We start from the raw sequence: 14,653 nt of genomic DNA, 5'->3' as shown, positions 1-14,653 counted from the left end.
GCGGCCTGGCTTTGAGCAAGCTCTAGGCTGCATGGTGGGGGAGCAGTGGGGCTGAACTCCTGCCTCATGTGCCACTGAAAATCAGCTTGCGTGCCACTCTTGGCATGCATGCTGGGGGTTGCTGACCCCTGTCCCATACTATGGGATACAGTTGTTATAAGCAAGATTAATGCTGGCAGCAACTCTCCAGAATTCAATAAAATCTTAAAGCTAAACACACTTGTAGAATTCGAATAGACGCATTGACCATTCTAACACAGGGGAACCAGACTGATTCCAGCTGTGTGTCCAGTGTTCAAGTGAGATATAGGGACTTGGGCATGAGCAGGTGCCCCATCTACCAGCATCACACTTAGGCGTTCATGTCCTACTGGACCCCTAACACTGAAGGCTGAGGATTGGTTGTAGACCATCCAGAGCCCAGACATGGTAACTTACTCACCCACCCACCATATCAGCCTTTCACTGTCGTTTTGTCACTTTGCAGGGAGTGCTGTTGTCTCCAGTTCCTGAGTTGAGGGATTCTTCCAAACTTCATGATTCCTCTTACATTGAGGATTGTACTTTCCAGCAACTTGGAACTTTCATTCACTCCGTGCGAGACCCTGTTCACAACAGAGTAACTCTGGTAGGCTTTTTCCTGTAGCTTGTTTCTGAAACAGGGCAAGCAAAGTGTAACAAGTCCTTTTTAATCCCATGCAGTAGGCGCTTCAAAGACCTTCTGACCCACAGCCAGATGTTGCTCTCCCACGTTAAGTGCATGTGCTTACCGTGTGGAATGTCCTTTTTATGAAAACTGCAGGTTGAACCTCTCTAATCCAGCACCCTCGGGACCTGACCAGTTCCAGACAAGAGAATTTGCTGCACCACGGGAAGTCAATATTGTCTAGCCCATTACCAGCACTTCCACTGCTCACTGGGCTCTTAGAAGACATTTAGGGGAAAATTGCAGCTAAACAACAGCACAGAACACTGAGAGCCAGGACTGGTGACTGTAAACAAACTTTATGGGACCACAGGAAACTTGGCAACACCCATGATAAGTAGCCATCTAGCTAACTAAAATCATGCTGAATTATGGATGTTGCTGAATGAGAGAGTTCTGGATTAGAGGGGTTCAACCTGTCCCTCTTATCACTTAAAGGAATTTGAGTTTCTTTAAGCCAACAGCATTCCTACAGACCTTAAAAGACTCAATCTTTGTGAAAAGCTTGATGTTATGGATGCATGTATTTGTATAAAATGTTCTAAGTAAATGGAGCGTGATCTTGGTTTTATTTGAAGGTGTTCATAACTTGATTTTAATTTTTTTTATTAATAGGAACTCAGCAATAACACAATGGTTAGGATTACCATTCCTGAAATTGCCACCTCAGAGCTAGGTAAGGAACAGATTCCAATGCATGAAACATAACTGCACACTTCAGCTTTGAAGTGTAGTGATTGGGCCTTGATGATGCAGCACCTAATGTTGTAAGTTCAAGTAATCAGCTGCAGATGTGCTGACCTACAGATAGCTATGCTCTGAAGAACACTGGAGAAATGTAGCACTTTAAAGACTAACAAAATTATTTATTTGGTGATGAGCTTTCGTGGGACAGACCCACTTCATCAGATCAATCTCATTTCCAATACAGACTGACATTTATAAGTACATAAGACCAAAAAATAAAATTGCAATAAAAACTGACACGGGGAGATGAGTGGCGGGGGGATGTTAATTGTCCTGACTGAGATAATTACAAGCATCAAAGGAAGGGAAGCAGTCCTTGTAATGTGTGAGGTAATTGATGCCTCTGTTCAGACCCCATGTGTTGAATTTGAATATGAATTTCAACTCTCAAATGTCTTGCTCTAATCTGTTTTTAAACTTTTTTTTGCTCCAGCACACAAATTCTCAGGTCTTTAACAGAATGGCCTGCTTGATTGAAGTGTTCACTGACCAACTTATGTGTATTGAGTTTCTTGATGTCTGCTCTGTGTTCATTTATTCTTTGGCGAAGGTTTTGCCCAGTCTGTCCAATGTAAATAGTAGCAGGGCATTGTTGGCACATACTGGTTTATGTAATGTTTCTGGAAGTGCACGAGAATGTGCCTTTGATCTTGTAACTAACGTGATTAGATCCAGTGAGGTTACCCCCAGAATAAATATGTGGACAAAGTTGGCAGCGGGGTTTGTTGCAAGGAAAAGTTCCAGGATTAGTGTTACTGTGGTGTACCCTGAGATTGCTGGTGAGACTCTTTCTTAGGTTAGGAGGTTGTCTATAGGAAGGGACAGGCCTGTCTCCTCGGGCCTTCTGGAGCGTAACATCATGATCCAGAATAGGTTGGTTGTTTTTAATGATGCATTTCAGAGGTTTGAGTTGGGGCTATAGGTGATGACAAGGTGTGTTCTGTTATTGATCTTCTGGGGCTTATGTTGAAGTAGCTGGTTTCTGGGTATTTGTCTGGCCCTGTCAATTTGTTTTTTTTTCACTTCTCCCACCAGGAGAAGCAGAAAAAAAAAATTGACAGGACCAGAACATTTCTGCTGTTTTGTTTTGTTGTAGTACAAACTAACATGGCTACCTCTCTGTTACTATGCTCTGAAGAGCCACTAATAAATAACCAATAGGATTTCGTGGTAATATGGGAACAAATTAGCTTAAAATAAATGTTTCCCCTCTTTTTAACAAGTGAGAGCATGAGAAATGTGGTCTGTTAACATGGCTTTAGGAGTGCACAAAAAGGGCATGCTGCAAAAAAAATTTAAAATTAAATTTCCAGTTTCCTAAAACTGAAGAGAGGCTGGTTGCTTCAAACTGCAAACCAGGTTTTCCTTTGGCTCGAGATTTTGCATGGGAATTTCCAGGCCAATATATGGAAAGGAACTGTGTGTCGTTTCTTTCAACAGAATTATCAGAGGGCCAAAAGTAGATTTTGAAATGGGTTTACAACAGTAATTGTGGATTCATGGGAGTGGTCCACTATATGAGCACAGATGTGACAAAATAGTATAACATTTCTTTTTTTCCCCCCCAAACAGTGAAAAGATGTTTACAAGGAATTAAGTCTATCCTGCCCAAAGAGGTAGCCGTGCAAATGCTTGTCAAATGGTATAACGCTTACAATGCTCCCGGAGGACCGAGTTATCACTCGGAGTGGAGTCTCTTTGTAACCTGCCTCATGAACATGATGGGTTACAATACAGACAGATTGGCCTGGACACGTCATGTAAGTACACTTACAACTTTGTTTTCTGAGCTTATATTCATATTAATTGTTTTCATTATTAATAATTTCACAATAGTCAAGATATGTATCCCAATACATTCAGCTCAGCAGTGGGCGTACCTTGACCTATTTTAAATAGTGTCTCTGAGTTATTAAATTAACTTTTCCAAATGTATCGTTTTGGTAAACAGATACACATTCTTACTATATATAGTGTGCCTGTGACATTTATTATGTGCCAATCCCCACAATACAAAGGCCACGTAGAAACAATTTTATGAGGATCTCCTGCAACCTTTTACCGCTGATACTGCTGCTCTCAGAGCATGATCAGTCTTAGTTGTGAATAGTTAATATTCATGTTGTTTTGATAGAATGCAGTTCCGTTCTCCAACTGGCTGCATGTACCTTTATGAACAGGATTTGCCATGTAGGTACGTGCAATACTTTGGAGCATTCGTTTGGTTTTCTGTCAGGGGACCTTCTTGCCAGAACATTCATTTGCTCGTATAGTCACAGAAAGCAAACTCCAGGGGTGCACACCACTGAAAGGAAAACATTTAAATTCATTTGCAGTGTTAGCCCAGCACTAATATTAACGTTTAGCTTTCCTTAAACCCACTAAATATTAGCAAGTCAGAATATGAAATTCATAAGCCTTTGGCATGTGTGACTTCTATATCCAGATAACTGGTTTTCCTTCTTTGTTGTACTTGATATTTTTAATGGGAAAGTAAAGGATGTAATTTTTAAGGCTATGCCAAGAAAACAATACTAAACTTTGGTGCAGACGTTACATTGCACATTTAGTGCTTGTTGGTGATACATGTCTGTAATTGCAGGAATGTTGCAGTGGTTATCTCTGCCTTTTTATTTCTTGCAGCTTGATTTTGAAGGATCCCTTTCCCCCGTCATTGCTCCCAAGAAGGCCAGACCTTCGGAGACAGGCTCAGATGAAGTAAGAGAGGGAGTCAGCTCTTACTAATGATAAAAGCTGGTTACCAGTTGAATAAACTATCACACATTTAAAATGAAGGCAGATCAGAGGAAGCCAACTCTGACTACTTTCTACTGGATTAACACGACATTGTCACCTGCTGTCTGTGCAGCGTCTCACAGCATGTCTGTGTAGGGCGAATCATCTCAGCCTTATCAATATAGCAGTTGTCATTCATATTTGAGTACATTACTCCTGAGACCACGTGAAGTCTTCCCACGGTGCTCTGTTCCTTTAGTGGGTCCCACCCTGGGCTATGCAGTGCATTTGAACAAGCCAGCTGGCTAATTCTCCAGCTCATTATGTATTTTAGTAAAGGATTCAGGCTGAAGCAGCTGGTTTCTGCAGAGACAGAGGCAAAAGCTCTTTAGAACCTAATGCCTCATCTGTTTTTCTGTGGTTTGATTTGCAGTCTCCAGGGCATATTCCAGCACTGAAGGAAAACGTGCTAGGGAGCGTACAAACCAAGGCCTCCGTTCTCTGATTTGTTCTTTGCAGATGGACAAAGTCCTGATTATTTCAGTGCAGGTCCGCAGGGGTAGGATAGTCTGCCTACATAACACAAACTGCAGGGCCAGGGGCCTAAACGAGTGACCTTTGACACAATGAGTGATGTAATAATGCAGCTGAGAGGAGCAGGCAGCTAAGGATGGGGCCATCCCAACAAGCTCTGCAGGTGTCCATGGGCTGCACAGAGAGTGGTGGAGTATAGATACTATCTTTTTATTTTATTGATAGAATGAATCACTTGAAAGCACAAATAGCAAGTTTCTCATAGGTGCTGTGGGGAGATGCAGAGCTTCAAGAGGGTGTAGCATAGAAGGGTGTGGTTTTGTGGACCAGCTCAGGATGTGCGTTCCAGGCCTAGGGACAGCATGGGGAAATGAGCCCAAGGGAGGTGGCACAGTTGGTGGGCAGGCAGTCTGATCGTGCTAGGACCATTGGGTAACATAACAAAGTGGTGGAAATAGGGAAGGGTGAGACTCCAGATGGAGAGGTCTGGGTTTTCCTGACAGTTGTCTTTGGACAGACTTTACAAGGTGGAACGTGGCATTTTGCTGCTGCTGCGTGTTTTGCGTCACTGCGTAATTGGTGGTGCAGCGGATGTCGGCGCTGATGAATTTTCGATGGCTTGAGCCTGAGAACGGTTCGTACCTTTAATAGCAGTAATGACTGCAGGTGGCCTAGTCACAGATAGTGAGAGAATTGCCAGCTTCTTACCACTCAGTGTTACATTTGCCTGTCTCTGTCAAGTAGCTCACAGTGTTAATCATGATCATCCAAGTTTGCTATAGAGCATGTCTCTCTAGAGCCCCACCCTCCGCCTATAGCAAATGAAAGAAATCACGGCAGAGGACTCTCTTGGGCAGCGGGGTAGGATGTACTTAGTGAGTGACCTGTGCATCACCTCTCTTTGTTTGCCTCAGGACTGGGAATATCTGCTCAATTCGGACTACCACAGAAACCTCGAGTCTCACCCGCTGGCCAGAGCCTTGCGGCTGGACCCGCTGGAAACTTTATGTCCCAAAGACGACTTTCCACCCAGCCTCAGCCTGGATTCCTCAACCCTTCTCTTCAGCCACATTCCTGCGATTTTCTTTGTACTTCACCTGATCTACGAGGAGCTGAAATTGAATAGCCTGATGGGAGAAGGCATCCGCTCTCTTGTTGTTCTGCTCGTTCAGCTGGCAAGGTACTGCCAGTAAGAGGTCACAGAAATGAACTCACCTACCATAGACTGTACTGTGTCTCTTTATGACACGCGTGCATTATTTTTAATAGCAAATTTGGGAATAGGCTTCAAAGGTGAGCATAGCCTCTAAAGCCAGAAGGCACCATTGTGATCTTGTAGTCTAACCTTCTCTGCAGTACTGCCTCAGAATAATCCTTAGAACTGATCTTTTAGAGAAACACCCAGTCTTGACGTCAGACTTGTCAGTGACCATGATACCATCATCTTTGGTAAATTGTTCTAACGGTTAATTTCTCTCCCTGAAAATGTGTGCCTTGTTCCCGCTGTAAATTGATCTATCTTGAACTCCCAGCCTTTGGAGGCTTTTATATCTGCTAATCTGAAAAGCCCATTGTTAAATAATTGTTTGCCTTGGAGGTACTTAGGGACTGTGAAATCACCCCTACATCTTCTCTACTAAGCAAACTTCACAAATTTTAACAAGCACAGAAAGTTAGTCAGTGTCCAAGAACTTTCTGGGTCAAAAACGTTTAGCTGTAGTGAATGCCTCTTGCAGTTGGTGCCCACCTAGCACTTTGGAAACCATCCTCAGAGCATCTCTGCCAGCACCATTTTATAACACAGTGGAAATTGAGGCAGAGTGCTTCAATGAATTGTCTAAAGCACAGAGGGTGAGCCATGTCACAGCCAGGGTGGAACTCAGAAATTTTGGCTTCCAATTTTATGTTTAGACTGTTCTTCCCTCTAGATTAATGATTCTCAAACTTCTTTGATCTGCAACCCCCAAAGCAGTCCAAGCTCATCCCTCGACTCCTCAGATTCCCCAGGAGAAAAACTGTATTTTGTGCCTTGTACTGAGAGCCAAACACTTTGCCTGAACAACTGGTCACATTCGTGTTTAACATTTGTTTCAGGGGCAATGGAGTGTGGCCACTGAGATTAATATTGGTGGGGAGGAGCAGTCCATGCAGACCTGCCCATTGGGTAGCTGGGTTGACAGCTGCCACAGGCCCCGGGGCAAGGTGGAAGTGGGTCTGGCTCTGTGTCCAGAAAGGTGCGGGGCCAAGGGCAGAAGGGGTGGGGCCTAGTGCAGTCAGCCCTGAGCACTGCTCAGATTGCAGTGCTGGCCTTCCCCCACACCCCGCCAGGGATCGTCACTGCTGTGGTGTTTGAAGGGGCCCATGGATTGGGCAGCAGCTTTGAAATGCCAGGCCTCTGTGCAACAGCCCCCATTAATGTGCCTGTATGTGGGAGGGATAGGGGACAGTTGACAAGGGACCCGGGTGCTTGCTGGCAGCTTCCTGCTTGTCCTTGCTCTGTGCCACTGCCAGAAGTGGTTGGCACTGTCCTCGCAGTCCCCACACCCAACATCCCTCTCCACGCCGGCACTGCCTCAACATCAGGTGCACCATGTGCACACGGGCATGGATTGTGCACACACGGGGGCCCACTGACTGTTCTGCCTGGGGCCTGGAATTCCCCTAGGCGGGCCTGAGCACATGACCACAGCCTCTCATTCGGGAAGGCCCAGCCTCCCATGTGGGGGGAGGGGGAGAGGCGTCTCAGGGTGCTGGTCATCGGAATGGAGAGTCAGCGTGTCCCACCTCGTGCCCAGCCGACTCAACCCAGACATGTTGAAGGGGAGCACACTCGATAGCTGCAGTTCAAACATCCAAGGCACAAGCAATGCCAGTCATCTCTCTCTCCCTGCAGGGACTTAAAGCTAGACGCGTACCTCGACTACTACTGCCGAGCGCACCCTGTGCTTGTAAAGACCTCCAGGCAGACGTGCATAGTCAATCAAGGTGAGTTTCAGGGGATTGCTGAGGATTCCCACAGAAAGGATTTGACGAGTGAAGCGTCTCATTACACTGTACAGTTACTACTGGTAAGCGTTCTTACCGCATCTGAAAGTGACATTACTCATACAACGCAGCAACAGAGCATCTCAGCGTTTTCAGGGCTTGTCAGGTGCCTCGCTGCTGTGTTTTGTCCTGGTTTGTCAGAGGGACTGGAGATAGATGTGATCTAGAGATCAGTCCAAACGTTCTGTTTCTTTTTAACCTGGTTTGCTTGCTGGGGATGTCTGTTGAGGTGGTGCCCTTGCAGCCCGTTTTCTCAGTCTTTCTTCCAGACTCAGCCATTTGGTGACAGATGATTTCAGTCCGGTGTCCAGTGGGCCATATCACGAGAGCTCTGTCACAGATGACACTGGTGCCCTTGGAGTCTAGCAGAGGCTCAGAGGCTTGGGGCTGAATGACCTTCTCCTTTCAGGAACGGGCTGAGAGTGTTGGCAGCAGGGGCTGGAGACACCTGCCCTGCTGCTCATACTGTGCCATATCTGTTCTGTGACTGCATCCTGGAAATCTACCTTGCACAGGAACGGCTTGTGGTTGGGTTTTTTAATCTGGAAATTCTTACAAAATGGTAAACGAGGGCCTAGATTTCTTGCATTTCTGGCTGCCCACCCTCCCCTTGACCCCCTCCCACAGCAGATGGAAACAATCTGATCCCTGGGGATCTTTGAAGGCAGAGATGGCATTGTTTTTTGAAAGGCTCATTTTCTCATATTTGAAATGTTAAGTTGCTTGAATAGCCACCCTCTTCATCTGCCTGAAGATGATAGTAATTGAATTGCTAGAGGACATGTTCAATGTGCCACACCTGCTTGCTTAAGAAATAACGGCAATATACCAAGGGGTTTGGTCTGTGCTTCAGGAGTAACGTCGTGGTCTTTGTGTCTTTGTTTTCCATGTGCTCAGTATGGTTACTGTCAATCTGATTAAGCCCAAACAGGTTTCATGCACCATCCCTCATTTTTTTCTGCGGAGCCTCCAAGTATCTTTCAGTGGCTGAGTCTCTGTTTGAAGGGAGAAGGAGCCCAGCCTTATCCGTACCTGCCAGGAATCTGTGAAAGGAGCAAACTAGTTGTGCTGGTATGTACTGCAAGTAGGAAGCACGTGTAGTGGCCGCAGATCTTACGTGGCATGTCAGCAGGAAGGTGCAGATGTGACACAGGCTTGCCTCCAAGCACTGAGCTCCATGGGTGTGTGAATAGTTCTGACTAATGGGGGCTGCTCATGTGCAGAATGCTGAGCAAGTGCCTACATATTCTGAGGCATGACTCACACCTATCTGATGAAGTGAGTTGCAGTTCACGAAAGCTTGTGCCGTAATAAAATTTAGTCTGTAAGATGCCACCGGACTCTTTGTTGTCTTTGCTGAAGCAGACCAATAACTACCTCGCTGAAACCTGTAAGAAAGAATGCAACTGCATCCCCCAGATCAGGTTAAAAATAGGTGGGCGTGTTTAAAAACAACGCAGTTAGCAAATGGGAAAAATCCCCAGTGATGGCTCTTCCCTTGTCTTTAGTGGGTCTGCTTTGTTTCTTGGATATTGAAGTGTAAGGCTTCCTCAGAGTGCAAGTGCTGAGATCTGGGCTGCGGGAAGTGGAACAGGCGTTTCAGCAGCAGAAGCAATGCGTGCGCCCTAGCAGGGCTGCAACCTGCCTTCGTTGCTTAGTCCCGTGCTTTTCGCAGTTTGTGCTGGTGGGATGTGCGGACTGGCAGCATGACTTGTAATTTGGCTTGGGAGGGAATTTCCCAGCTTTTTAGCAAGTGCATCTCCAGGTGTGTAGCTCATTGCAAGGCAGTTCTCAGTGTTCTCCTCTGTGCCCACCTGATGACCGTTGCTCCTTTCCCTTGGAGGAAATCTGGGGGGTGGGCTGTGGTTATCAGGGTGTGCAGGTGGTGAACAGAGGCATGGGACTTGAGCCAGTTGTGTAGGAAAGACGCCACCCCACCCATGGCTAAATGGAAGGAGGCTGTGCTCTCGCCAGCCATAGACAACTTGTCGGAATTGACTTTGCCTTTGCTTTGCTTTGGTGTGAAGCTGAGGCAGCAGCACCAAGGGAGCCCTTCAAGTGCTGACGTCCTGGTGCCAAGAACTCCCAGCCTGCAAGCATCCTTGCTTCAAATAAACCCTGTCTGCATTAGCCCTACTCTCTCTGCCTGCCTGGCTCTTGCATCCCTGTTTGCACCCCAGTCTCCCCAGAGCTACGCTTTGTGTTCCCTGGTCCCTAGCCCAGCACTCTGCCATGCCAGGAGATGTGCAGAGCCATGGGGATAATACAGCTGGGCAGGAACTTTCCATGGAAAACAGACATGAAAATATTCTTTTCAGGTGAAATTTTGCCTCTTGTGAATCGGCTGGGCTGGCAGTGACTGAAAGTGTACGCAACTACTGGGGGAGAACAGCTCCGCTGGCTAACAGTGGCAAAACTCAGTGAGGGTCTTCTTAGTCAAGACATACCTTCATTCAGAATATTTGCAAAGTGTCTTATGCCTGAAAGGCTAGTGGGGTCTTGCTGTGTTTTGTGAGAGAGAAGTTTGGTGGCTCTGTTACTGTTTTAACTAGAGGAACACAATAAAAGATGAAAAATGCAGGGCAAAAATTCCAAACGGGAGCATTTTAAATAAGTTTAGCTGAAAAAAAAATATACGGAACGTTCAGTTGTTTTTATAAGAGTTGGGTTTTTTTGCGAAATTTAGAAATTAAAATCAGTCACTAATGTGCAGAGCTCAAAGTTTTTAGTCCTCTAAGGCTTTGTCTACACTACACAGCCTTTAGTGACAAGGCATTGTTACTACAGTTGTCGCTGAAAGTTGGCTGGTTTTCACGTGGGGGCAGGGGGAGGAGATCCCATTTAACAGCTCACAACAAACATATTGTCATTCAGTTGCCAATGTAGATGTAGCCTCAGGTGAAAATTGCAGTGTACTCCAAATGAAGAGGTTCTTGTAATGAGCTAAGAATCTGTTTGCCATCATTAACAGTGCATTTCTTTCTGTTGGCTTACATGGATAGCTTTTGGTAATTAGCAATTTACTTAATAAAGTCAAATTTCTTTCTCACATGTAGAGCGTTGCACTGTACATACTTGGTGATGAGAGTGCAGTTTCAAATGAAGCCTCACATTATTTGTTCAAGATAACACCAGGTAGGTGAACTGGACTAGGCAGGCAGGTGGCATGTGTGCATTCCTGTAGACACTAACTCACATTGTTCCTGCATTCACCTGGTAAAAAGACATCTAATTTTTCTGTTTCAGGGCAACGGAAACAACAAACTGAACCAGATGATGATCGGTAAATTTAATTTTGATGAATTGTGAATTTGCATTCTGCTGCGGCTGTGTTTCTGATTCACATGGCGTCTGCTCTCCCATTGTCTTGCAGATATAGTTTCAGACAAAGCACGTGTGTTTCCAGCCTAGCTGAAAAGCTGGTTATCTGGATGACTAGTGTAGGTAAGGAAAGCTTTTACCATTTTGTACCTTGACAATAACCTTACGTAACGGTCTTGTGTGAGCAGTTGTTTTGTCTGGTCTTTGAAATATGCATTCAGAAATACCCTTTTATGGTTGTTTATCTCTAATTTTAAGGTTTCACCCTAAGAGATTTGGAGTCTCTCCCCTTTGGGGTTGCGCTTCCTATTAGAGATGCTATATATCATTGCCGAGAGCAGCCTGCCTCTGATTGGCCAGAAGCTGTTTGTCTCTTGATTGGGCGTCAAGATCTTTCCAAGCAGGCATGTGAAGGGAACCTGGCAAAGGGTAAATCTGTGAGTATCAATGCGACAGGGGGGCTTAAGAAAAGCAGATGTCAGTGTCCTAGCAAGTGCTCAGCTGGGAGCACTTAAATGTTTAGAAGGTTGGACTAGTATCTCTTGACTTCGCAGGTGGACAAAATAGCTCATAACAGGCAGGAGATATAATAGGCAGAACTTCAGGCTGGTGAGCCAGAGCGGCACCTGGTTCACAGGCACTCAAGGTATTAATCAGGAAAAAAGAACACTGGTGTCAGAAGAGACAGTGTGTTTAAATAGAATTGTTAAAGTGTAAAACAGATGTAAGTGCAGATCTCTGCAGAGCTTTACCTGTGGAGCGACCGGGGTTTCTGCCATATCTATTTCTGCATTCCAAAGAAGTTAGGACTTTCTCACATAAGAATCTTGTGTCTTGTCCTCAGCGTGTGGCAACAAAACCAAAGGAAGCCAGTTAGAGGGCAAAGGAAGCCAGGTATTTCCTACTGTGACACTCTTTTGGCTTGATGTGAGTGTACGCTTCCTGTTCATTGTGGGAAATCTGACAACTTTCAAAAGCACATTGAGGGGGTTTTATTTCTACTATTTTTTTCTCTTTTCCTCTTAAGGTTTTTTCTGTTCTATATATCCTGGAGCATTTATGAGTTTAAAAAAAAAAAACCACTGGAAATTGGAATCCTTAGCACCTCACGTGTTGACAGTCCTTTTGTGCATTCTTTTGGGGCCTTTGTACCAGGACAAAGTATCACTTCATAGGCTGAGAGTTTCAGTGGCCTTCATGAAACTATGTAAAGACAGTACGTTGAGTGTATGCATTGTTCTGAGAAACCATGAAGAGACAGCTACCGCTCTCTGCACATCCTGGCAAAGATCTTTTCTCACTAAGTATTTCATGCTCTCTTGGGTGTTCAGAATGTTTGCTAGAAAGGAGCTTTTGGTTTTCACCCAGCTGTCTCACAACGGTGTGTGTGTCCCTAAAATAAATAAATCTAAATTAATTTTTTCTTCTGAATGAAAATAAACTAAGAAGCTTTAATCATCTTAGCCACCATTCATTACAGCTTCATTTTATCTCTTACCTCAAGTGAGATTTTGTAACTGTGCCTAACATGGTATCAGATCTGACTTTTGTCTCTTGACTTATGAGGCATTGTTATAAATATTTACCTAAAAAGGATAAAGCATTTTGCAAAAGCCAAATTGTTTCTCCTCTTTCAGAGGGGCTGGGTGGAGTTTCCTGTTTCAAAGTAGGCTCTGGTTAGGTGGGTGGTACTGTTAGATATTGACATTTTTGGTCATGTGTTTATCAAAATAAATTGTTTTTCATTCATCAACTGTCGTATACTGGTAACGGATGAAGACCTGGTGATGGATAAAGGCCCTTTCTGATATTTAATATATCATACAACATGTTAGTTAACTGGGGGGAGGGGAGGGGAGGGGAGGGGAAGGAAGCAACACATTTGAGGCTCCCTTGTTTTGTTTAACCTTACACGATATCATAGCATATACTTCCCTGTTCAATTATCTCTTTGTTTGTTAAATCAGGCACTGCACAGCAAAAGTTAGAGCAGAAAGACAAACATGCTTTCACCTCTTCAGGATGGCAGAAAGTCAGCAGAATTTCTGATCTGCAAAGAGCCTCTTCAGATTTTTTTTAAAACAATTCAAGTTAATGTAGTGCTTTTGCAATGGAGAGGCTGATTTGAACCGACCACGATGTAGGCAGGTTCTGTGCAAGGTGCATTACGCTGTGTATCAGCGCATTCCCATCCTGTGCTCAGTGGTTCCAGCAAGTCTTGTGCTGAGGTTTGTGGTGTAAATTGAGCCTGCCTGTGCTGCTAACCTGTGCTGTGTTGTGGACACCTAGAGGCTAATGGGAGACAGCTAGACTCAAATGGAACTTTGATATTTTTGGGAGAATCATTGAGCTTTGCCATCTGGAATACCTGTATTTCTGAGGTGTGCGGTTCTGATGAGAGAGCTGCAAAGGTGCCTTGATACCACAACGAGAGCAGACATAAATAAGGAGCTGAGAAAAACCTAGATGCTGATGAATAATGAGCAATGGAGTTAGCTCCCCTGGTATTTAACATTTCAGATATGGGTACCTAAAGCCAGGCTATCTAATAGATGTGCTGATTTTCAGAAGGGCTGAGCACCTTCGGCTCCTGATGAAGGCCCTCATTCAGGAAAAGAGCCCACTGTGGGATAGGGATGTTAACGGCTAACTGATTAGCCTCAATCTGAGTGCATGAGGCTTATGGCTATGGTTAATTGGTAGGGGCTGGAGCAGCCCCCACCTGCGGCGGACAGGGGCTTGCTCCAGCCCTGCGGCCCCCGGGGGTGCTTCATGGTGGCTGGAGCACCCTCTGTCCAGGACAGCCCAAGGGGTGGGGTGCTGGCACTGGGGAGGCCAAAGACAGGGGCTGCTCCGGCTGGTCTGCTGGGGACAGGGGCTGCTCAGGACTGGCTGAAGCGTCCCTGCCTGTGGTGCTCCCAGGACAGTCCGCTGTGGCTGGGGGGCTGTTCTGGCTATGCTGGAGTGCTTCGCACCGGTGGCAGGGACATGGGTAGGGACACTCCAGCTGGATCAGAGCAGCCTCCGTCCCCAGCGCAACCTGAGTTGGGGTGGCCTCCCCAGCTTCCCCTCCTCCCTCATTTAATCAGGTAGCTGCTTAGACCTAGCAGTAAACCGATTCCTTCATTGAACGGGATTTTGCCTCCCTGATGTGGGATAGTTCTTGAGCATGTGCTTGGGCAGGAATTTACTTGAGTGAGCCCAGCCTTGGAGGGGGCAGTCTGGGTGGCTTGCTGAGGTCCCTTCCAGCTCGGTGGTGTTGTGATTCCATGGGGCCCAAACCAGTGTGTGCGCAGCATTCTGAAAGGTAGGCGCTTGCTGAGGGTCCTAATTACACACATGGGAGTCTCAGTTCAGGCCCCCATGTGACTTAAACATACATTGGTCCAAGTCTCTGTTTCCTGTTTCTGAGCTTGAGGAACAGCTTGCAGGACAGCTGCATGTGCTTCCTTGCTGGGCATGGACCTGAGGAGCTAAAGGATGGGGTCTCTCACATCGGCAGCAAGAACACCTTTGGGAGCACAGAGGCCGGGCTTTGGTAGTCAGGTGCTCACACTGCTTTTC

General features: G+C 45.8%; 1 protein-coding gene across 3 annotated transcripts in view; it reads left to right on the top strand.

Moving 5' to 3' along the window:
• ANAPC1 (anaphase promoting complex subunit 1) overlaps positions 1-14,653 on the top strand; it is a 75,180-nt gene that overhangs the window by 25,862 nt on the left and 34,665 nt on the right. For all 3 annotated transcript variants that reach the window (XM_074989225.1, XM_074989224.1, XM_074989226.1), the window contains exons 15-25: positions 488-628; positions 1,322-1,382; positions 3,026-3,213; positions 4,097-4,171; positions 5,638-5,903; positions 7,617-7,708; positions 8,691-8,839; positions 10,825-10,903; positions 11,015-11,051; positions 11,142-11,212; positions 11,348-11,526. In XM_074989225.1, coding sequence (XP_074845326.1) covers positions 488-628; positions 1,322-1,382; positions 3,026-3,213; positions 4,097-4,171; positions 5,638-5,903; positions 7,617-7,708; positions 8,691-8,839; positions 10,825-10,903; positions 11,015-11,051; positions 11,142-11,212; positions 11,348-11,526 — 1,338 coding nt within the window. The remainder of the gene's footprint in view (positions 1-487; positions 629-1,321; positions 1,383-3,025; positions 3,214-4,096; positions 4,172-5,637; positions 5,904-7,616; positions 7,709-8,690; positions 8,840-10,824; positions 10,904-11,014; positions 11,052-11,141; positions 11,213-11,347; positions 11,527-14,653) is intronic.

Source organism: Carettochelys insculpta, chromosome 3, assembly GCF_033958435.1.
Source record: "Carettochelys insculpta isolate YL-2023 chromosome 3, ASM3395843v1, whole genome shotgun sequence".
NCBI lineage: Eukaryota > Metazoa > Chordata > Testudines > Carettochelyidae > Carettochelys > Carettochelys insculpta.
Note: the sequence above shows the minus strand (reverse complement) of the source record. Positions and strands in the feature narration are given on the sequence as shown.